The sequence below is a fragment of the Moschus berezovskii genome, chromosome 16 (assembly GCF_049115385.1).
Source record: "Moschus berezovskii isolate FMDL1 chromosome 16, NW_MosBer_1.0, whole genome shotgun sequence".
In the NCBI taxonomy this organism is placed as follows: Eukaryota; Metazoa; Chordata; class Mammalia; order Artiodactyla; family Moschidae; genus Moschus; species Moschus berezovskii.
The window spans coordinates 18,546,654-18,571,932 of record NC_142475.1 but is presented as its reverse complement, the minus strand read 5'-3'; the positions used below and the strand labels follow the sequence as shown (position 1 = coordinate 18,571,932).

General features: G+C 42.6%; 1 protein-coding gene across 3 annotated transcripts; it reads left to right on the top strand.

Moving 5' to 3' along the window:
• Positions 1–16,559: 16,559 nt before the first annotated feature.
• Positions 16,560–24,370, top strand: ZNF706 (zinc finger protein 706). 3 transcript variants are annotated; one of them, XM_088844698.1, is made up of 4 exons: positions 16,560–16,679; positions 20,778–20,914; positions 23,273–23,380; positions 24,054–24,370. In XM_088844698.1, exons 2-3 carry the CDS (start codon positions 20,780–20,782, stop codon positions 23,366–23,368), a joined length of 231 nt encoding a protein of 76 aa, XP_088700824.1. In that variant the 5' UTR covers positions 16,560–16,679; positions 20,778–20,779; the 3' UTR covers positions 23,369–23,380; positions 24,054–24,370. The 3 variants fall into 3 exon arrangements, with proteins under 3 accessions (XP_088700824.1, XP_088700825.1, XP_088700823.1); XM_088844699.1 differs by lacking the exon at positions 16,560–16,679 and adding an exon at positions 17,030–17,294; XM_088844697.1 differs by lacking the exon at positions 16,560–16,679 and adding an exon at positions 17,539–17,676.
• Positions 24,371–25,279: the final 909 nt, after the last annotated feature.

Genomic DNA, 25,279 nt, shown 5'->3' with positions numbered 1-25,279 from the left:
TTTGTTAACCTGCTTTTTCTAAGCAGTTGTTTTTATTTTTTAATGTTTTGGTTTTTTGGCCCTGAGGCATGTGGGATCATAGCTCCCCAACCAGGGGTCAAACCACACCCCCTGCTTTAGAAAGTGAAGTCTTAACCACTGGATCACAGGGAAGTCCCTAAGAAAGCTATATGTGCTAAAGTAGATATAGCACGAGGTCACTTTTAAATGTTTAATTCAGTGGCATTAAGTACATTCACTGGAGAAGGGGACGACAGAGGATGAGATGGCTCGATGGCATCACCGACTCGATGGTGAACTTGAGTGAACTCTGGGAGTTGGTGATGGACAGGGAGGCCTGGCGTGCTGCGATTCATGGGGTCCCAAAGAGTGAGACATGACTGAGCGACTGGACTGAACTGAACTGAAGTACATTCACAATGTTGTGTAACCATGACCACTATCTATTTCCAAAACCCATCACTCCAAACAGAAACCCTATAAATATTACACAATAACTACCCATTCCCCACTCCCAGCCCTGATAACGTCTACTTTCTGTTTCTATGAACTTGTCCAGTTACTTCATATAAGTGGAATCATACAATACTTGCTTTTTTGTGTCTGACTTCTTTCACTTAGTATATTTTCAAGATTCATCCATGTTGTGTCATGCATTCGAATTTCATTTTTATGGCTGAATAATATTCCACCGTATGTATATGCCACAGTTTATCCATTCATCTGTTCATGAGCACTTAGGCTGTTTTCACATTTTAGCTATTGTGAATAATGCTGCTACTATTATAATGCCTGCAACTCTGTGCTGTGTATGCTTAGTCATTCATTCATGTCTGACTCTTTTCGACCCCATGTAGTATAGCCCGCCAGGCTCCTCTGTCCATGGGGATTCTCCAGGCAAGAATACCGAAGTGGGTTGTCATGCCCTCCTCCAGGGGATCTTCCCAACCCAGGGATCAAACCCAGGTCTCCTGCATTATAGGCGGATTCTTTACTGTCTGAGCCACCAGGGAAGTCCCTAGCAATTCTAATTGTCTTAACTACAAAAGAATGGTATTTAATCTGCTCTTATAATTCACTTTTGTTACAGACATTCCAATTTCTTATAAATGTATACATGGAAATTACTACATTCTTTTTGAATAATCGGCTTTAAACAGAATATCAAGCTAGCCTAATTTTATTTTAACCTTAGTCCAGGATTTATTTGAGGAAGTTTACAAAATACAGAAGGATCAAAATAGATTTATTTTAAAAAGAGGAGATTTAGAGAAAAAACAAGGATGGCATTGTGAAACACAGCCAGGGGAAACACACAAAAATATAATATGCCAGAGATTATTGCAAAGTTGATAGGCCACAATTCCTAAGCTTCCCAGTGACCAAAGAATCAGTCAAAAGAGTCATAGGGTCTATAAGATAAGCAAGCATTCATTAATGAGGTGCATTTCAGGGCAAATATACTGATGTCTACAACTTAAAATTCATTAAAAAAATAAGGATGGACTAGGACTTCCCTGGTGGTCCAGTGGCTAAGACTCCACTCTCCCGATGCAGAGGCCGTGGGTTCAGTCCTGGTCAGGGAATTAGAGCCCACGTGTGGCAACTAAGGGTTCACATGCAGCAACTAAAGACCCTGTATGCCAAAACGAAGATCAGAGATCCCGTGTAGCGAAACTAAGACCCAGTTCAGGCAAAATACACAAATAAATAAGTACTTAAAACCTAAGGATGGACAGAGGGTTAGGGGTATGCATGATATGTGACAAAGCAAGTAAAGTAACATGTGAATGCTGGAATCTCCATGGGGATAGACAGTTGCTGCTGCTGCTGCGTCACTTCAGTCGTGTCCGACTCTGTGTGACCCCACAGAAGGAAGCCCACCAGGCTCCCCCTTCCCTGGGATTCTCCAGGCAAGAACACTGGAGTGGGTTGCCGTTTCCTTCTCCAATGTGTGAAAGTGAAAAGTGAAAGTGAAGTCGCTCAGTCGTGTCCGACTCTTAGCGACCCCACAGACTGCAGCCTACCAGGCTCCTCCATCCATGGGATTTTCTAGGCAAGAGTACTGGAGTGGCTTGCCATTGCCTTCTCCGGGGGATAGACAGTGATGTACTGCAAAAGTCTTTCAGCTTTCCTGGCTGATTGAAAGTTTTTGCCCTTAAAAAACCCCAAAGAAGTCAGAGACTTTAACCAAGACTCTTATCCAAAGTTACGACCCCCCTATTTCTGCTTAGAAACAGGCCAAATTAAAAAAAAAACGCACACACACATCTAAAGATAATAATTCTTTTAAGAGAATCTTAAAAGAGACCTAGGTATCCTTGGAATGGATTTTTATTACTAACCCATGATGGGCTCTAAGAGTGTTTATTAACAGTGTTTGTCAGTCATTTGGAAAAATTCAAATGAGATAAATCATACAACATAAACATCAGCGGACATGTTCATACTGGACACAACTACTGCAGTGTTAAGGAAAATCCACCAGGGGGCAGAGAAACGGAATCACGGAAAATGTGCACGTTTCTAATTTAAGTGAATAAGGGAAAATATCTTATTTCCGTTAACAGAAAAGCTTTGCAGGCTTTTAACATTAAATTCATTATACAAGACACAGAACTAAATGTGCAGTCTAAATCCGAACTCCAATCTATGCCTGAGGATATTTGCTTTAAAAAAAAAAAATAGTGCTTATTCTAATTTGCTATGCTCATTGGCACAATTTCCCTCTCTTTCAGAGGTTATCTTTTACTTATGTGCGAGAGAATGACTATGTAGTTATCCTTTCTCACTGCTCACATGAGGAGCCAAGGGCATCCATCACCCTCATTGGTCTCACAGCGCTTTCAGCCTCCCCACTACCGCCAGAACTTCGGAGCCACAGAGCTTCTAAATTCTTTACCACTGTTAACAGATCTTTAAATACTCCGCCTCCCAAATGCTTAACCTGCTGTGATGATGATTTCAAAGTGCCTATATAAAGAGAAAAAGAAAAACTACTCCCCCTGGGGGAAGGGATAGTTAGGGAGTTTGGGATGACATGTACATTTAAAATGAATAACAAACAAGGACCTACCTTGTAGACCTCTACTCAGTGTGATGTGGCAACCTGGACGGGAGGGGAGTTGGGAAGAGAATGGATACATGCATATATATATATATGGCTTAGTCACTCTTCTGTAGCCCTGAAACCATCACAACACTGTTGATCAGCTATACTCCAATATAAAATAAAAAGTTTTTTAAAAAAATACTCTACATGTACTTGCAAAGAGGCTAATATGTAGACTAGACAATTTGAATTATTCATAGAAATCAACATGCATTTTATACATAAGATCAAGTTCCTGATTCCATTTGAGCAGGCCTTAGTTTGTCTTCTGTAATTTTCCAGGGGGATTTTTAATTGGTCTGCACACTGAATTAAGACAATTGCTCTCCATTTCCCTCCTCTGATATATGCTTTAAGATGGCAACGAAGCAATGATGAGTTAAGAAAATAACAACAGTTACCTAACTTATTTTTTGTCTGGAAGGAAGAAGAGGATGAATAAGAAAACAGAAATAAGATTGGGGAGCCAAGAATTCTGTTTAGCAAATAGACTGATCCTATTTTTGGAAGACGGAAAAGGACGTTACCAGGATGCTCAAGAGATTTTTGACATAAAGGAGTCAGTGACATGGCCTGTGGAGTATTCAGCTATGCACGCATGCTCAGTCACTCAGTCGTGTCCAACTCTTTGTGACCCCATGGACTGTAGCCTGCCAGGCTCCTCTGTCTGTGGAATTTTCCAGGCAAGAATGCTGGAGTGGGTTGTCATTTTCTCCTCCAGGGATTGAACCTGATCCAGGGATTGAACCCATATCTCCTGCATTGCAGGCAGATTCTTTACCGCTGAGCCACAGGGAAAGCCCCAGGAGTATTCAGTTTTAAGATGCAAAATGTCAACCAACTGCTCTCTAAAATTAACTGCACTGATACTACCAAAACTCTGCTTTAACATTAAAATCCTTTAGCCTGTTTAATGTTTTGTTGAAAGTACATCACAGGCTTTTTTTTTTTTTAACCTGACAAATGCCATCCTCTGGGAACAGAAGGTGAGAACATTCTCACCATCTCAGGGCTTTTGAGTCTCCGTTTGACTCGTCTAGCAAGTCGACTCATTCCTTTCCTAACTAGGCGGGAACCAGACATATTAGTGTTATTTAGAATCACACCCTGCTTCAGATGCTTATTCAGCTGCATTTCCAATATTTTGGACCTGCTACTGTCAGTCACATTTCAATACGTGTTTAGGATCTGCAGTTTTAACTCTGCCACTTCTTGGTCACAGTTCAGGCTGGAAATGCTGTGCCAGCTGAAAAATACACTGTAATTACAATAATAATATAATAGCAAAAGATAGTTTGTCTGACAATTTAAAAACTTAGGATCATCATGTTACAGCAAATTTTATTGAACAGCAAGAAAACTCAGGGATTAGAATATGTAGATTTCCTCCAAAACTTTTGATCTCAAAATATGAAAAATTATCTTCCTATTTCTCTCAATTTCTTTTTCTTTCCCCATATCTTTTTTCCCCAAACTTAAAATATTCCTTTTTTTAAAAAAAGCCAATTTTCAACTTTGTTATAATTAGGTTTTATTCTATACAACTATTTTTTAAGATTGTACACTGTCTTTCCCTCCAGTTAACTGGGTTATTTTGTAAACCAGTCAACTGCTTGCAGTGAATACATACCATCAGACAAAATATTGGCTTCTGCTAAGTATCACAGAGATGTTATTATACATGGCGAAAAAATGTAGTAACTGGGACTTCCCTGGTGGTCCAGTGGCTAAGACTCTGAGCTCCAAAGCTGGGGGCATCGGTTTGATCCCTGTTCAGGGAACTAGATCCCACATGCCACAACCAAGAGTTCAGCTAAAGATTCTGTGTGACTCAATGAAGACCCAGCACAGTCAAATAAATTAAAAGAAATTTTTAATCTAATGACAAAGCATAATGAGGTAGCATGACTTGCCCAGCTGATGAAAAAAAAATTACATCTCCGAAACAGAGTGATAAGTAAGGATAATTGACTAGATTCTAAGGCTAAGGGGACAAGGCCTTGCATCTAGTTCCCTGGAGGGCCAGATAATCATGCACTATTATGATCACAGTTTCTAGTGAGCCAAACATCTGACACATGTAAGCCATAAATCAAAAGATGGATGAGGGAAGAGAAGGATCTGTGTATATCCATCCATCCCCACTGACAGCAACACAGCTGAAAGCACAAGTCCTACTGAGGTCAATCGGTGGTGAAAGAACACACTAAGGAAGGTTGATACGAATACACGTGTACCTTGGAAATTCCAACTATGCCAGCTATGATGAAGTGTCCTGATGACTACACTGGATGAACCCACACATCATATTGCATTTGTCCCAAATGACACATCATTTGTTTATTAAAGACATCCTTCTCTTATTTGTACTTAAAATTCCAAGCCACTAAAGATAGCTCTCTTTAAGGTTAACCAATTCATGTTCCTTGTTGCCTTTCTGAAATTATAAGAAGAAAAAAAAAATTAAATGTCAGCTAAATAAGACTAACAGTTAAGTATTTGGGTACTCCAAATCTACTTTGGGAAAAAGAAGTATATACAATATAAATTTTCTCATACATCATACTTAAAGTTATAATCATATTTTTAAAATCCAACTGTTACTCTAAGTCCTTCATTTCTTTTCAGATCAAGAAACAAGAGCCAGAGATGATAAGCGATTTCGCTATGCAACCCAGATGAGTAACAGGGTACAGTCATGACAACAGAAAGAACCATGGTGCCCACGTTAGCCTTTGCAAGTCTGAGGCCTGGTGTCAGTGGTTCTCAGCCAAATGGAAGAGGAATTCTCCACCCTGGAATCCATTCCTGAGTGGGTATGGTGTGGGGAGGCAAGGCCAAGTTTGGAATCAGGTAGAGATGAATTCTCAATCCTAGCTCTTTAACTTACTAGTTCTCCTTCTGTGTGATGATAAGAAAATTAATTTCTTGGAGTCTCAGGCTCTTCATCAATAAATTGGGACAATCAAGGACTTCCCTGGTGGTTCCGTGGTTAAGAATCCACCTTCCAATGTAGGGGACATGGTTTCAGTCCTTGGTCGCAGAAGTAAGATCCCACATGCTGCAAAGCAACTAAGCCCGCGGGATACAAACTACAGCGTCCACGTGCTCTGGTCCCATGTGCCATAACTAGAGAGAAGCCCGAATAGCACAACAAAGAGCCCACATGCCACAATGAAGACCTAAGGCAACCAACAATAAAATTAAAAAAAAGGACAATGAGACATACTGTGAAGGTCTGATGTGAGGATTAGAGCCACACAGCATGAGCCCAAATTACAGCTGTTGTTATTTATCATCACTAAGAGGCTTTGAGCAATAACAAATTTTATGTGGGAAGATAATACTGGGGACCCAGCTTCAGTAGGGCTTGTTCTATGGCTATTTGTTCCAGGAGAAATATGTCAGAGCTGCAGTGATTACCTGTCCTTCTCCTCCCTATCTCCACATGCCTTTGTAACCCTGTACTATGAGTCATTTGCTTTGAGCATTTGGTCTAGTCTAGGAGTCTGGTGTGTGTGTGATCATGAAGCCAAGCTACATGGCCCACATGGGGACTGAGCCAGAAGTCTGGGTGATCCTTTGTAAGGTGTCCTAAGCTAGTGAACCAACCAACCAACCAACCAGTGCGCTATGGAGCATGTGTAATAAGGAAGAACATTGTGTATTCTGTTGCAAACATTTTGTATTCTATTACAAGTTAATCGCTAAAGGGATGTTGCCTGTAAGCTTAAATCATACATAATGTCCCATCTCTGGGAACTCTGCTTCCGAGGTAATAAGCATTAAGCTAAAACACCTTCCTTTAGCTCATATGAAACACCCTGACCAGGAACCACCTATGGATGATGGCAGGCAGGAAGAAATTAACACACCTTCTGGAGGCTGATGGAAACCAGGAAGTGTTTGGCTTTACTCCCTCCCTTTTTAGTATAAAAGAAGCCTGATTTCTAACTCAGGTAAGATGGTTCTTTGAGGGTCACGGGCCCATCATCTTCTCAGTTTTCCTGCTTTCTTAATAAAGTCCTTATTCGTTGCACCAACAACTGAACTTTCGATTATTCCCTGGTGGCGCAGTGGAAAAGAATACGCCTGCTAATGCAGGGGACACAGGTTCGATCCCTTGTCAGGGAAGATTTCACATGCTACCGCGGAGCAACTAAGCCCATGAGCCACCACTATAAAGCCCACACTGTAGGGCCCATAAGCCACAACTACTGATGGCCACACGCCTAGAGCCTGTGCTCCACCACGAGAAGAGCCACTGCAAAGAGAAGCCCACGCACTGCAAAAAAGAACAGGTCCCTCTGGCCGCAACCGGAGAAAGCCGGCGCAAAGCAATGAAGACCCACCACAGCCAAAAATTGAAAAGTAAATAATTAAAGCAGGACAAGCTTAGGCTCCGTAACACGTGGAGGATGCAGACCACCTCCCTCTTCCCAGTTCACACAGTCAACAAAACTGAATGTACGTCACTGTCTCATTTGTACCCGCGGGTTTGTTTTTTTTTAGAATTTATATGTGAGGTTTCTTTAAATCACATAACATTAAATTCCTTTGGATTTTTAAATGTTTTTTGACGTATTCATTTCCACCTCTGACCTAAGTGAATTCTATGCTTATAAATCCATTGACCAATTTAGAACAACTGGAGCTGAATTTTGTTTAAGCAAAAATACAAGAAAATCTCAGCCATTATGAAACTACAGGGAATGTCACACTGGATACACACTTTCATTAGCAATCAACAGTTAGTACTTCAAACACTAGAGTTTTTTCCATGGGATTGTAATTTATGGAGGTTACGGAATGAAGATACAGAGAGGTCAATGCCATCGAAAGAATTGATTACTCACGTCTCCAGAGAGCGCAGGGCATGCCATAGCACATGGGGCTACTTGGGGATCACTTGATTTTGGTCAGGAGGCAGAGCAGGAGCAAGGGTTGGGGGCAGGGGACGGGTAGGGGAGAGCCTAGGCCGGAGCCCTCCCTGGGGTTTGCGTGGGAATGGCAAGGCAGGGCAGAGGGGATATTTTAGAATTAGCCAGTATGAATGATTCTAGCAGACTTTGGGTGAGAGGAGTAGTCTCTAGTTGCCTGGTTCCTGGCCCTGGGATGACTTGCTGCTGCTTGGGGAAATATTGGTTTGGTGTGTAATTTTGGTAAGAGAGTAGCTGAGGGTGTTGCATCCAAAAGGCACATTCCTAGGCAAGTTGTTACTATCTTTGGGAATTAGCCCTGGGATGTGCAGTCTCTAGCTGGGGCCAGAAGGCCCCCCAAATATTAAATCTTCATAGTATACATAAAATAAAACATGATTAATACAGTCATGGAAGTTTCAAGCAAGTATTTTCCCTTTCATGCTACTTTTTACTCATTACTTAGTGCTCTCCTATGGTATTTAGAAATTACATCTTCATTTTGTATGTCAATAGCAAGCAGCCTTGCTTTCAAATTTTCATCTGGATGGAATTTGCAGTGATTTTTATGTTGCCTTTCATAAAGAGTTCTTTTAAAAGCCCCCGAAGTTCATGTTGAGTCCTTAAGTTCAAAAGCTAGAAGGAGTCTTGGACGTCACTCAGACCAGCTCTTTTATTTTATATCTGGGGAATCAGTCATTAAAAATTCTTCTGAGTCTTAATGGCTTTACTACTATAAAATCAAATTTAGACTATAATTAAGCATGTAATTAAAAGCATTAGTAACCATTCTCAGCCAAAAAGTGGTTAAATTTCAGAGCGTAAGTAAACTTTTTTTCTTTTTCTTTTCTTGTCTTCTCCAAAGTGATAGTTCAAAGTGGAGACATTAGAAAAAAGTATCTGCAGATCATTAGAAGTTAGGAAAAAACTACAAAAGTTATTCTCAGGACAGATTTCTCTCTATGGGATCATTCCAACATCACTAGGGCACTCAGCAGACTTCAGATATCAAGACCATACCAGGAAAGCTTTACAGCTGAAACCAAAGCAAAGGCCCTCAGTCAATAGGTAATGAATCTGTGTCTTCAGAAGGACTGACTCCATTCTTGCCTCCTTGTTTTATTTTGGTTTTCCCCTGCGTAAGAGTAATAATGGAAAGACAGCAGCCCAGGCGCATGAAGTTTGGATACTGTCTTCTCTGCTCATTCACCTGCTCTGCCTCATTCAGAGTCTCACGATAAGGATGGCATGCAGAGAATTAGAAAAATGAAGTGGGGCAACCTGGGGCATGTCCTCACGGGGCGAGAAAAGCAGAGACTAACTGCAGGAGATGCCAAGGGTGCTTCGCATTCATTTCTTTTTCTGAAGCACTGTGATGACAAACATACTGCCTGAAAACAAATGTGGATAGAAAAATATGTGAAATAAAAATCATTTCACTAATAGAGTTTTTGTTTTATCACAGTAAGATATGCATACAGTTTAAAAATTCCACTAGTCCTCCGAGACTGGTTACGAAAAACAGCACTTTCCTACCTGCCAAATTGTCTTTTCAGCCACAGCTACTTGTAAATCTTTCAGTTGATTCTTTTGGTATTTATCGCTATATCTTTGAATACTTATACTACTATTTCTTGAAAGTTTTTTTCCCCCAGTTTTGGGCATTATCTAGGGACTTGAGAATTTCATTCTCTTTCAGCCTGTCCCCTTACATGGCCTCACTACACAGAGCTTCCTCATTCCCTCATCTTCCCAGGAAAGTTACATATGCATCAATAGTCATGACTGTGATTAGATTCATATTTTCATTATTATTGTTTTTATATAAATGCTATTCATAGTACTCTCTCTGATACTTAAGAGGGTTCCTAACACAGTTTGGAGGGATCACCCAGGCATAGATTCATTCAACAAGTATTTATTGGATGCCTACAGCATGCCAGACACTATCTGCAATGCTGGCTACACATGAGGTGAGGGCGGTTGGGGGCTGGGGGTGAAAACAACTCATGGGAAACCTGCTCTTACAGTGCAGGTCAGTGGCCCACTCTGTGAGGAATGGCAGGAGTCACAGCCTAGCTTTTCTACTTCCTAGCTATGTTATCTTGGGTCATTTACTTAACTATTTTGAACCTTAATTACCTAAGAGTTGTTGGCAGGAGTAAATGAACCAAAATACGTAAAGCGTAAAAGTGTAAAAGTGCCTGGTAGATAGTAGGAACTATTGAATATGTAAGTATGAAATGTTTTTATTATTTTAGGAATCACATGGAAAGGAGATATTTTACGTATATTTTATTTATATATATATCCCCACACATATACACATGTGCCTGTATAGATGTATATACACATATATATTCACAATATATCGCACAGTGTGAGTCCTAAGAATGAAATGCACACGTGTCATGAGAGCACTAAACAAGAGGAATCCTCATTCACATGGGGGCTCAAGGAAGGAAGACTTCTCTGAGAACGTGACATTTCTGCTGGGAATCAAAGAGTGACTAGAAAGCCGAGCACACAGAATCATATTACAAATATCACAAGAGGGTGGAGCAGATCTCAAGTCCCCAAGATCGGAAAGAACTTGGTCGGGTTGAGGAACTGAAAGACCACTGAAGCAGGAGCACATCAAGAGAGAAGAGTAGCAAGAGGCCAGATGTGGTTTTGTGAGCCACAGTGAGAGTTCAGTTTCATTCTGTGTGCCATGGACAGCCAGTGAAGAGTTTCAAGCACAGAAGTATCCTGAGCACTTCATGGCAAATAGATGGGGAAACAATGGAAACAGTGTCAGACTTTATTTTCTTGGGCTCCAAAATCACTGCAGATGGTGACTGCAGCCACAAAATTAAAAGACGCTTGCTCCTTGGAAGAAAAGCTATGACAACCTAGATAGCGTATTAAAAAGCAGAGACATTACTTTGCCGACAAAGGTCCGTCTAGTCAAAGCTATGGTTTTTCCAGTAGTCATGTATGGATATGAGAACTGGACTATAAAGAAGTCTGAGCACTGAAGAATTGATGCTTTTGAACTGTAATGTTGGAGAAGACTCTTGAGAGTCTCTTGAACTACAAGGAGATCAAACCAGTCAATCCTGAAGGAAATCAACCCTGAATATTCACCGGAAGGACTGATGCTGAAGCTGAAATTCCAATACTTGGGCCACCAGATGCAAAGAGCCAACTCATCAGAAAAGACCTTGATGCTAGGAAAGATTGAGGGCAAGAGAAGGGGTGACGGGATGAGATGGTTGGATGGCATCACTGACTCAATGGACATGAGTTTGAGCAAGCTCCAGGAGAAGGTGAAGGTCAGGAAAGCCTGCTATGCTGCAGTCCATGGGGTCGCAAAGAATCGGACATAACTGAACAACAAATCCTGAGCAGATCTTTATTTTAGAAAGATCATTCTGATTCCATAGAAGTGATTGTAATAAAGGGGAGCTGGAGGGGATTTCTTGGCAGTCCAGTGGTTAGGACTCAGCACGTTCACCACTGTGGACCTGGGTTCAATCCCTGGTCAGGGAAGTAAGATCCCACAAGCCACCTAACATGGCCTTTAAACAAACAAACAAAAAATGGGGGGTTGTACCTGGAGAAGTTCTCAATTTCCTGGTAGGTTCATGCCCCAGATAAACCAGATGAAGAATGGTGATTTGAATTAGAATAGTGGCAGTGGAAGCAGTGAACAGTGGACAGAGTCAGTGTATATTGTGGAGTAAAAGCAACATGACTTGGTGACAGATTGGAAGTGAGGGCTTAGGGACTGAGAAGTATCACCACTAAAAACGAGGCTTTTGAAATGTTTATCCCAGTGGATGACAGTGCCTTTATTGAGGTAGGATAGATAGATGAGGAGATTTAGGCATGGCAATGAAAGCATATTGGACTTTATGCTCTTTATTATTCTAAAACAAGTGGATTTTCAATATACAACAGCTTCACTGAGATATAATTCACATACACACCACTCAAAGTGTACAGTCCAGCGGTTTTCAATATATTCACAGTGGTGTGCAGCCATCATCATCTGAAGGTCCAAGGACTTGGTGCTATTACTGCCATAACCTGACTTCAGTCTCTGGCCGGGGAACTGAGATCCTGCTTCAAACCACTGCAGATTGAGGCCACCCGAGATCACTAACCACTGGACTGCCAGGGAATTTCCAATCATGACCATTTGAGTAGGTGTGAAGTACTGTCTCAATGTTTTGATTTGCCCTTCCCCGATGGCTAATGATGGAGAGCATCTTTTCTTATACATATTGGCCATTTGTTTATCTTCTTTAAGGAAATAATTAACCTGTTCTGTTTCTCATTTTTTAACTGGGTTATGTCTTTTGTCATCAGTGCTTTAAGTGTCGTATCTAAGAAGGTTTTGCTTTACCCAAGATCATGCAGACTTACTCTGATATATTTTGCTAAGGATTTTAGAGTTTTAGCATACATGGTCGGGTTTGTGATCCATTTTTTTATTAACTTTTGTATATGGGACAAGGCAGTGAAACCATGTACCTATGACTGGGATTTGAACTCGTGGTCTTTTAACTAAGATCAGACACCTGGTTTCAGGACTTAATGAAGCTCAGGTTCTTGAGGTCTCTTTGCAGAAAGAATTCAGTGAGAGACACATGATAGGTAAGAAGGGGATTTATTTAGAGAGAAATGCACTCCACGGAGTGTGGACCATCTCAGAAGACAGTAGCCACAAAACACGGTGTGGTTAGTTTTTATGGGCTGGGTTATTTCAAAGGTTAATGAGTGGGACGATTATCCCAATTATTGTGAGGAAAGGGTGGGGATTTCCAGGAATTGAGCCACTACTCAGTTTGGCTTTTGATGGTTGGCCTCAGAACAGCTGAAGTGACTTAGATGCGTGCACCCACGCACCAGATATATAGGTTTTACAAACATGAAGAAATTTTGCTACACCAGATAGGTATCCTATGTGCTAAGTTTCTTCAGTCATGCCTGACTCTTTGCGACTCTGTGGACTGTAATCCACCAGGCTCCTCTGTCCATGGGATTCTCCAGGCAAGAATACTGGAGTGGGTTGCCATGCTCTACTCCAGGGACCCTCCTGACCCAGGGATCAAGCCCACATCTCTATGTCTCCTGCATTCGTAGGTGGGTTCTTTACCACTAGCACCACCTGGGAAGCCCAACGTATCCAACAATGTAACTCAACTCTGACACTATCTACCTGTTTGTTACTGCTCAGTCGCTCAGTTGTGTGTGACTCTTTGCGACCACATGGACTGCAGCACGCAAGGCTTCCTTGTCCTTTACTGTCTCCCGGAGTTTGCTCAGATTCATGTCCATTAAGCTGATGATGCCATCCAACCATCTCACCCTCAGCCTATTAAAAAGCAGAGATGTCACTTTGCCAACAAAGGTCCTGATAGTCAAAGCTATGGTTTTTTCAATCAGTTCAGTTCAGTTCAGTCGCTCAGTCGTGTCCGACTCTTTGCGGCCCCATGAATCACAGCACGCCAGGCCTCCCTGTCCATCACCAACTCCCAGAGTTCACTCAAACTCATGTCCATTGAGTCGGTGATGCCATTCAGCCATCTCATTCTCTGTCGTCCCCGTCTCCTCCCACCCCCAATCCTTCCCAGCATCAGACTCTTTTCCAGTGAGTCAACTCGTCGCATGAGGTGGCCAAAGTATTGGAGTTTCAGCTTTAGCATCAGTCCTTTCGATGAACACCCAGGATTGATCTCCTCTAGAATGGACTGGTTGGATCTCCTTGCAGTCCAAGGGACTCTCAAGAGTCTTCTCCAGCACCACAGTTCAAAAGCATCAATTCTTCAGCGATCAGCTTTCTTCACAGTCCAACTTTCACATCTATACATGACCACGGGAAAAACCATAGCCCTGACTAGACGGACCTTTGTTGGCAAAGTAATGTCTCTGCTTTTTAATATACTATCTAGGTTGGTCACAACTTTCCTTCCAAGGAGTAAGTGTCTTTTAATTTCCTGGCTGCAATCAACATCTGCAGTGATTTTGGAGCCGAAAAAAATAAAGTCTGACACTGTTTCCACTGTTTCCCCTTCTATTTCCCATGAAGTGATGAGACCAGATGCCATGATCTTTGTTTTCTGAATGTTGAGCTTCAAGCCAATCTTTTCACTCTCCTCTTTCACTTTCATCAAGAAGCTTTTGAGTTCCTCTTCACTTTCTGCCATAAGGGTGGTGTCATCTGCATATCTGAGGTTACTGATATTTCTCCCGGCAATCTGGATTCCAGCTTGTGCTTCTTCCAGCCCAGCATTCCTCATGATGTACTCTGCATATAAGTTGAATAAGCAGGGTGACAATATACAGCCTTGACGTACTCCTTTTCCTACTTGGAACCAGTCTGTTGTTCCATGTCCAGTTCTGACTGTTGCTTCCTGACCTGCATACAGGTTTCTCAAGAGGCAGGTCAGGTGGTCTGGTATTCCCATCTCTTTCAGAATGTTCCACAGTTTATCGTGATCCACACAGTCAAAGGCTTTGGCATAGTCAATGAAGCAGAAATAGATGTTTTTCTGGAACTCTCTTGCTTTCTCCATGATCCAGAGGATGTTGGCAATTTGATCTCTGGTGCCTCTGCCTTTTCTAAAACCAGCTTGAACATCTGGAAGTTCACGGTTCACATATTGCTGAAGCCTGGCTTGGGGAATTTTGAGCGTGACTTTACTAGCGTGTGAGATGAGTGCAATTGTGCGGTAGTTTGAGCATTCTTTGGCATTCCCTTTCTTTGGGATTGGAATGAAGACTGACCTTTTCCAGTCCTGTGGCCACTGCTGAGTTTTCCAAATTTGCTGGCATATTGAGTGCAGCACTTTCACAGCAATGTGAGAGTTGGACTATAAAGAAGATTAAGCCCCGAAGGATAGATGCTTTTGAATTTTGGTGCTGGAAATTGCTCTTGAGAGTCCCTTGGACTGCAAAGAGATCAAACTAGTCAATCCTAAGGAAATCAACCCTGAATATTCATTGGAAGGACTGATGCTGAAGCTGAAGCTCCCAATACTTTGGCTACCTGATGCAAAGAGCCACCTCATTGGAAAAGCCCCTGATGCTGAGAAAGATTGAGGGCAGGAGAAGGGGACAACAGAGGATGAGATGGTTGGATGGCATCATCAACTCAATGGCATGAATTTGAGCAAACTTCAGGAGTTAATAAAGAACATGGAAGCCTGGCACGCTGCAGTCCACCGGGTTGAGAAATTGGACAGGACTCAGAAGGAATAACAAAATTAGCCAGGTTAACAGTTATTATGGTTATGGTGACGATTAGTAAGCTATATCTTCATGATGTGTCAATAAAAATCCTTTCAATTCCTACCATGTTTCATATGCTGCTAAGCATTGGGTGTTCATTGGAAGGACTGATGCTAAAGTTGAAACTCCAATACTTTGGCCACCTCATGCGACGAGTTAACTCACTGGAAAAGAGTCTGATGCTAGGAGGGATTGGGGGTGGGAGGAGACGGGGACGACAGAGAATGAGATGGCTGGATGGCATCACCGACTCGATGGACATGAGTTTGAGTGAACTCCGGGAGTTTGATGGACAGGGAGGCCTGGCGTGCTGTGGTTCATGGAGTCGCAAAGAGTCGGACACGACTAAGCGACTGAACTGAACTGAAGCATTGGGTATATATGGCATAAATGAGCTTACAATTGAATACTGGAGAAATACTGATTTGAACATGTAACTTAAAACTGCAATATGGAAGGGAGGGCGTGAAAAGGCAAGAGGAACTTAAATGAGGTTGAAAAGGGCTGAACAACCAGATCCTTGTCTTATGCTACCCAAATGCAATCAGCAGTTAACTCCTCCGTAAACAATTTTGTGATTATACATATCCCAATCCAGGTGACTTGCGTTGTATTCATTTTCAACTAACATTTTCCTGCGCACAGACAAATTTGGGGGAGCGGAGGCTATGGGCAAGGTGGGAACGTCAGATCCAAGAGTCTTCTTTGTTGTTGTAGCTATAGTTCTAACTAGAAACCAATGTGTGTTGGGGGCTGCGGAGAGCGAGGGGGAAAAAAAGCCAACGTCTAACATGCCTTTTCCAGATAAACTTTAATGATCGTTACAATCGCCATCGCTCTTGATTCAGATAGTAGAAATTACCTGATGTCGCCTGTAAATCAAGACTCCCAGCCCTCCCCCCACCCCCCCAAAAAATAATCCCAACCATTCCCTTAAGTGTTAACAACTCAGTATATTGTTAAGTAGTCAGCCAGCAACAGTGAGGGAGGTCCAGCCGGCAGTTCTCAGTGAGACAGTCAGGCGTGAATCGTGAACTCACTAAAGCCCTCAGATTGGTCAAACAACCGGGGTTTCCGTGGGAACCTGGTGAGAGAAGCAGGCAGCTGGTGAGAGAACAAAGGCTGCGCGTCCCAGGCAAGGGCCTCCCGGCCCGCTGGCCTCGCTGCGGGCGGGGGCGGCGGTGCGCCCAGGCGGCTGGCTCCCGGGCCGGTGACCCACGCCGCCGCGGCGCTGGCGCGGCTCTCCGGGACACCCCCCACACCACCAACACCACGCCTCCACCAGGCCGAGGCACAGGAGGACGCCGCCGAGACTGGAGTCTCGTGAGAAGGAAGGGGCGCGGGGCTGAGGCCGGGCCGCCGCCAGAGTGAGTGAGCAAGCGCCCTGTGAATCATACTGCAGGCCGCCACCCAACAGGACCGAGATCACGCGGCTCCCCGGGCCGGCTGAAGCCGCCTAGAAACGGGCACGCCGGAGGGGAGGGGCGCCGGGGACTGAGCGCGACGTCCCCGCCGTTCCAGGCTCTGAGAGGCCGCCGTCCCGGCCAGGCCCCGCCCCTCGCGCTGATGTAATAGGGGCGCGCTGCCATTGGCCCGCGAGGCCGGAAGAGGCGCAGGCGCGCGTGCCGGGGGGCGGGCGGGGGAGAGGCGGGGCGCGAGGCCGGGGCAGGAAGGCGAGTGGGCGGGGGCTGCGCGGAACGGGCGGCGCTGGGGCGACTGGGAGAAGTGCGCGGCGTGCGCGAGCACGAGGCGTAGTGGCCGCCCTCAAGGCAGGGGCGGCGGGCGCGCGCGCGGCGGCGGCGGCGGCGGCGGGTGCGAGGCGCGGGCTGTTGTGCTGCCGGCTCTCGCCTTTCCCCTCCTTGGCGGGCGGAGGAGGCCGAAGCGGTGCTGGGCGCGCTCCCCTTCCTCTCCCTCCGGCCACCTCCCCCCGCAAGCCCTGTCGTGCTGCGCCGTCTCTCCGACGCAAGACTGTCCCGGCCCGGGTGAGCGGCTGTGGGGGCGGCGCTGACGCCGCAGGACGCCCGGGAGCCGGGGTGGGGGGCCTGCCGGCGGGGTCGGCGGGGGCCGTGAGGGGGCGGGCGGGTCGCGAGGGGCTGCCGGCCCGCCCCGCCTCCTTGGGGCGCCGCCGAGCCTGCCCTGTCCCGGCGCGGGCCGCCGGGAAGGAGGCGAAGCTCGGGCGCCCGCCAGGCCCTGCAGGTGGCCGGCTCGCAGGCCGGCGGCGGCGGAGCGGTAACCTTACCCGCTGGCGGCAGCAGCTGGTCGGTTTCCCTCAGCTGGGGCTCCCGGTGGCCGAAGGGTCCGGGTTTCGGGCAGCGGAGGCCCCCGGGAGTCGCGTCTCGGGCCGGGGTCCGTGAGGAGGGGCCGGTAGGTAGGGGTTTCGGTGGCCGAAAAAGAGGAGGAATTCTCTCCCAGGCGGGAGAGGCCGGTCTGGGAAGGAAGGTGTTGCCGGGCTTAACAGCCGGGCTCAGCGAAGTGCTGGCTGAGATAGACCTAACTGCCGGCCCTTTCAGCTCCCTCCTCTCCGAAAGGGACTTAGTTCATTAAAAAAGCCAGAGTCAAGTTGTCGTTCACCGCCCGGGCCTCTTCGTTTTCAGATACTTAATGGAAAGTGATCCTACTTCCTGGATCCAAAAATTTTTTCTCTTACTCGTTTGTTTTGGTTTTAGGAGGCTCTTCGGGGGCGAGGCTTATACTTGGTAACTCCTGTTAGAGCCCCTCATATTGGAAGAACTCGTTATTCGCTTTACTTACTTTCCTCTTTACAGCCCCCCTCGGAAGACCATACAAAATAAAGAGTTGTAAGCCAGCTTTTAGGTATTTGTAAATGACTTCTTGCCTCTCACTTCGCTGCATTTAATCAAGGAGAAGCTATGCTTAGTTACGCTTAAGATTTTGTAGAAAACTCAGTTGGCTTGAGAGCAAGCCTTAAGTTGAGCTGTCCAAAAGCAGGTGGTTTGTTCGTTTGCATTTCTGCTTTCAGAAAGGAAATCAATTCAAGCGTGTCGCTAGAACTTAGGGGCCTGTCTTATGCATTTAGACTGATTTCAATTTCCTTTACCTCGTGTGTCTGTTTTAAAAATAAGAACAGCAACCACAATCTTTTATTAAAGCTGTTATGGGTTTTTTGTTACTTTTGTGAGATGACGGTGAGAATGGGAAAATGTATTGTTAGTGTTGTATTTTATCAGCAATGATAACTGCAAAAGTTGCTTTTTTCAGATCACTGTATGAATATTTTAGCAGAATAGCTAATAACTTTTAGATAACAAAGAAACTTCTAGAATTAGTAGCTTACCATTTTATAAGCATTTTTCCCCACTGTAGGTTGGGGGCGGGAGGAGAAGGGGACGACGGAGAATGAGATGGCTGGATGGCATCACCGACTCTGTGGACATGAGTTTGAGTGAACTCCGGGAGTTGGTGATGGACAGGGAGGCCTGGCGTGCTGTGATTCATGGGGTCGCGGAGAGTCGGACACGACTGAGCGACTGAACTGAACTGAACTGAACTGAAAACAGTTAAGAGGTTACCTGCATAATCATTGAATTAATATACATAGCATACATCATGTGGAAGAGTTCAGATGCATGTGAAGCCTGAAGTATTCTGACTTAAGGTACTGATACTAAGGCATTGAGACACTAAGAATGTTACAAACATTGAGATGTCATGAAGATTGAATACCTATCATTCAAATAATGCAGAAGTGTTCAAATCTGTTTCCATGGGAATAGGTTTGTAAACTTGCCATAAATATACTTTTTAAAAAAGCATTTCATTTGACTTGGAATTAATAAGGATTTTTTTTTTTTAAATAACAAAAATGGAAGTTTAGTCTTCAGTGGCTAACACATCTGATTGTATATATCATTGTTTGATGGGAATGGGTTTCGTATATTAGGCTAGCCATACTGAAGAATTTTGTAATTTGTTGAAGTACTAAGCTGGCTTCCTAGAAAAGGATTGACCTGCCTTTGTATTTTGACTTTTAGGTTCCATGTTTAATGCTAGTGGGAACTTGTCCTATGGATGTGCTTTTTTTGTTGTTGTCCCCCCTTTTCTTTTTGGGAGAAACTGGGGTGTTTCAGTGACTGTTTTGACCTCTTATCTGGTTAAGGCTCCAGTCAGAACAAGCTAACACTCTTCTGGTGAAGTTAATAAATGTATTTGTTTTCATGTCCTGAAATGACTTAAAAGTTTAAAATTTAATTGCATTGCTAGTCAGACTATCCATAGGGATTCTACTTAAATCCTGTCTTAAAGATCCTATTTTAAAATATTTAAAAACCAGCTCCAGCTCATTATAGACCTTTCATGAACAGGTTTAACTTGTCTTAAAGAAGTCTTTAATTTTATTGAAAAAATAAAAATTTTCCCCTAATTTTTAACCCAGGTTAATTTCAGATTGCCAGTAGTAAAAAGGGGTATCTTTTATTTTTGTGAAAATGCCCTTAATGTTAACGGATATGAAATTGAGCAAGCTCCGGGAGATGGTGAAGGAGGGGAAGCCTGGCGTGCTGCGGTCCGTGGGGTCGCAGAGTCGGACCTAACTGAACAACAACAACAACCCTTAGTCTTATGAGTAATTTGTCCAGCAGTCATATGAAGACCAATTGTTCTTTAAAGAAAAAATAGCACAGTGATTTTATGAAACCTAAGTATTGGAGACGATGGTTCCCACTGCTCCTGTGAGTTTCTTCAGAGGCACTGGATGAAAGCTTTTATTTCTCTTACAGTTTTAAGAATCTCAGGTCAAAGGGGAAAGTGGTTTTGCAAAATGATCAAGTGATTGAGGAAGGGGCTAAACTCTCTCAGGTAAACTTTTGAAGATTACATACAGGAAAGTGTACAGTTCTTAGGTGTATAGTTAAGTGAATTTTTACAAGTGAACACACTTGTATAACCATTACCTGGATCAAGACACAGAACATTATCAGCACCCCAGAAATCTCCCTCATGTCCTTGTTTCCCATTGTTACTTGCTGGATTAGTTTTGATTGTTTTAAACTTCATATAACACAGGTTCTTTGTATCTGGCTTGTTTTCCTTTAACACTGAGATATAACCATGTTGTTGCTTGTAATAATAGTTCCTTCCCTTTGAGTGCTGCATAGTAGTCCATTGTAGGAGTCTGCCACACACTATATATTTACTATCAATGAGCGTTTGGATTCTTTCCAGTTTTAGAAACAGATGCTCCGAGCATTCTTGAACTGTACCTTTTGCTGTACAGAAATGTATTTGCATTTCTATTGATTATATACCCAGAGTGGAATTGTGAGATTATAGCGTAGGTGACTAGTTTTCTACATTGGTTATATCAGTTTATCCTCTAGTAGCCTTATATGTGAGAATTTGAAAATCCATACATTTTGATTGACTAGTATTTCTATAAAACAGCTGTCCAGTTCTTGGGGTGTTATCATACTAAGATTTCACTCTAATGTCTCAACTTCTGTTTTCAGATATGGCTCGTGGACAGCAGAAGATTCAGTCTCAGCAGAAAAATGCCAAAAAGCAAGCTGGACAAAAGAAGAAACAAGGACATGACCAGAAGGCTGCTGCCAAAGCTGCCTTAATATATACGTGCACTGTCTGTAGGGTAAGGGGAATTGAAAGACATAGCTTCCTACAGCCATACCACCCTGAACGTGCCCAGTATTATCTGAAAGACATAGCTCTCTCATGGACAGTTCTTTCATTAGAGATTGGTTTGAATAGGTTAAAATTTTGCAAACATAGCAAGATAAATGCTTTACTTGAAATAGGAGATTTGATTTTGGAATAGCTCCTCTGGCCAGACACAGTTCTCTTGGTGTTATTGTGAGAAGAAATGAACAAAGAAAAAGCCCTTTCCTCATGGATAAAAAAGATATCTTCTTAAGGGCAAATAATACACTTGGAACTTCGTAAGAAAAGTCAGATTTACATTCTTCATTTAGAGCTACGTGGTGGGCTTCCGTCTGTGGGGTCGCACAGAGTCGGACATGACTGAAGTGACTTAGCAGCAGCAGCAAGACACCTCTGGTTATATACTTGGCTTTTTTTTTTTTGCCTTTGCTAAATTTGTAGTTATGTCTACAAAACTAGAGTATATTCATGTTGAGGGCTTTTACTAGCATTAATGTGTTTTATTAGATTGAAGAATAGTCATAACAGCTGCTATTGAGTGCTTACGAGGTGTCAGACACTGAGCCACATGTTTTACGTGTATGTGCCCATTAATCACACAACTCCTCTATGGCATAAAGTACTTTTAGTCTTATTTTACAGAAGAGTAAATTGAGTCATGAAGTTAAATAACTTGTGCTGGGTCATCCAGCTAGTATGTTGGAGAGCTGGGATCTGAAAACTGGAGGTCCACCTCCAGAGCCCACCTTCTGGACCATTATACCACACTGCCACGAAGAAGTTTTTCTTAAATTCCAGGCCAGGGTCTTTTTTTTTTCTGTCTGTTTAAGCTCACCACTCTTTTTTTTCTTCTTAATATTTTTATTTTTGGCTGCGAGGGGTCTTTGTTGCTGCAGGTAGACTTTCTCTAGTTGCAGCGACTGGGGGCTACTCTGTAGGCTTCTCATTGTGGTTGCTTTTCTTGTTAGGGAGCACTGGTTCTAGGGCACAGGGGCTTCAGTAGTTGCAGCACTCAGACTTAGGAGTCATGGGTTGCAGGCCCTTGTGTATGCGTGTTCAGTACTTGAGATTCATGGGCTCTAGAGCTTGGGCTTAGTTGCTCCATGGCATGTGAAGTCTTCCCAGACCAGGGATTAAACCTGTGTCCCCTGTATTGGCAAGTGGATTCTTATCCACTGTGCCACCAGGGAAGTCCACTAAGGTCACCACCCTTGAAGTTAGTGAATAAAAGTGCCAAAGGAAAAGTGCATGGTGAGGTTGTTGCAGTTACAACAGACTCTTTTTCTTTGTGTCTGGGTAGCATTGGTAGTATCGATGGGAAGTGGCTCAGATGCTCAATCATATCTGACTCTGAGACCCGATGGACTGTAGCCTGCTAGGCCTCTGTGTCCATGGGATTCTACAGGCAAGAATACTGGAAAGGGGGTGCCATTTCCTCCACCAGGGGATTTTCCCAACCCAGGGATCAAACCCATGTCTCTTACATCTCCTGCATTGGCAGGCAGATTCTTTACCACTGTGCCACCTGGGAAGCTCATGGCTGGGAAGGGATGTTGATAAGACTTGATTGATTCCTTATTGAAGTCATTACTGATGAAAGAATTGCTCTTTAAAAGTTCTCATTAAGAGAAGAAATCTGTCACATTAAATAACTTGTTTTTATTGAGCTTTGATACGCACAAAATAATGAAATTGAGCAGGCTTCAGATTCTGTTTGGAAAGAGACAAGGTAAAAGTAAATTTCACTAAATTACCAACAAAGAAATACTTTGACCTAAAAATACTAGAGTATCTCATATAGAACTCAAAACAACAAAAAATGTTTATTTAATGTTGTATCTAATGTAATGTTCTTAAAGAATAAATAATTGAATGTCCTTGCCTAGTTAAGTTAGTATAGTGTAGTATTTGAGGTCTGAAGTACCTAGTACTAAGTTAAACACGGGTACTGGGCAAATTAAACTGTAGGTTTTAGTTTCCTTAGCACATAAAATGCAGATAGTAGAAACTGATTTAAGATTACTGGAAGATTCTGTGAAAAGTTTGGTAACAATGCTTCACATAATATGTCCAGTAAATGTTACCTGTTGTTTGCTGTTAATCAGGAAATATTCTCTGTGACCCATCCCTTTTTTATATGTGAAATGTGGGATATGCTATGGATTTCTTTGCTACAAAGTCCTTTTCATGTGTCAGCCAGTAAGTTAAAGAAATTTAAAAGTGTTTTGCAGTAGTTGTTGATCATGAGCAGGCTTAGAATTTTAAAAGCACACTTTTTGTTTCATGAATCAGGTCTAACTCTTCTTTTTTGCACGATTTTTAAAATTAGACACAAATGCCAGATCCTAAGACCTTCAAGCAGCACTTTGAGAGCAAGCATCCTAAGACTCCACTTCCTCCAGAATTAGCTGATGTTCAGGCATAAAGTTGTTTACAGGTAATTGACATTTTCTTTTGTTAATGTCAGGTTGTATACAAGAGCAGAATTATCTTCTGTAATTGTAAAATTGATTTCTATCTTCTAGCTAAGACTTCATTACTGCCCTCTTTTAAGTTAACATTTGACTGCAATTGTTAGAAGTCCATTTCCCTAGACCATATCCTTTCAGTGCCTTTGAAACATCCAGGTTTTTACCACGATAGCCAAAAATGGGATGAGGTGATGCTGGCCAACTCTGGTCCAAGAATGGAAGAGTTTTCAGGTTAAAGAAAATAACCGTTATAAAGGTATTTGAGGATCTTGCTCCCAGAAATGATGCAGACCATAGTCTGTGAGTGCTTTTTTGTTGGTGTTTGACTTAGAGTGCTTAGCAGAGTACATTAAAATACAAGGTAGGATGTAGGAATTCACTGTAAACAGACAATCACTTGAAAATAATCAGTTTGTACTTTCTGTGTGGTTGGATTTTTTTCCTAAATGGTGGTGATGGTATATGTATGAGAATTATTTCTTTTTATATTCATCAAAGATCTGTTTATAAAACTTAGTTGATCTGTCAGGCTAACTTCATAGCTTAGGCATGTTTTGCTTTTTTTAAAAAGACAGTTAAAATACATATAAATCATATTTATGTAATGCTTACATTCACTGAACATCTTATGTTTTGTAGGTGAATCCATGACACCTTTGATTCTTCTACTGTCTCAGACCTTAGGTAACAAACCTGCAGCTGCTTTTCTAACAAACTGTTGATCAGCAAAAATAAAGGGGCTACAGAAACACTCATTTTTATGCTGTTCCCTTTTGGGCTTCATGCAAAGACAATTCTGTGTAAATGTACAGTTGACTCTGATTTGGAAATCTGAAAATCAGTCCATCCTTGTTATAAAAAATTTTTTTACAATTGTAATTATATTGATGTTCATATTGTGTAAAATAACTCATTTAATAAAGTAGTACTTTGATTTTACAACATCACAGGATAAATGGTTTTACAAATTCTGTTCTTTCTACATTATTTGCCTTATAAAAATCTAATGAATGCATCAGCTGAAATTGCAAGCACAGTTCTTAGGTCCTTTTCTCAGTTTAGGGGCAGGTTCATAGTTAAACCAGAGCAGACTCATTCACTAATTAGTGCATAGGATTTTATTGGCAGTTGCTGACCTAGGTGAAGAATGACTTACCTGCTGCCTTAGTATATTGCAATCGTGTCATTTTTCCCTCTTCCTGTGATTGAGGTTGGACTGTTTCAGCTTGCTGTGTGACCTGGCTATACCTGCCAGCCAGGTATAGCCTGTAGATAACTGATAGATTCTTCAGATTGGTTGGATTGTCAGTGAGCCCTTATGAAAAATTATGTTCTAAAGTATATGCCACAATGAAATAAGCAGCCTCTTGTGTAATATAAAATATGATGGAACATATGTGAGCTGGTAAAGCACTATCTTTTATAAATTATACTTGATTCTTTGAAAATTAAGTTCTTTGATTTGGAATTGAAGTTCGTAATTTTGGAAAGGGTTTTTGGAAGTTAATAACAATTTGGCCAATTTATGAATGGATTTTGCAGTAATGGAAGGATTGGAATGACTTGTGGCTGGGTTAATTCCCAGAACCGTCTCCTTTCTTTCCTTTTTAAGTGAATAGTTGATTTTAGGAGTTTACTTTGTGCTGGTTCCTAAAATCAAAGACTGTGTATATAGTATGACTTCCATGTGAACTAGAAAAGTATTAAAATAGGCCAATATCCACATTTTTTTTGACTCTTAAGGATGGGGAAGTGGGTTGGTTCCAATGAATGCAGTGAATCCTACCCAATTAAAAATGACTAATTTTAGATTTCTTCTAATTTGCTTTTGCCAACTGTTAATACTAAGTAAAACCGCTGTAACT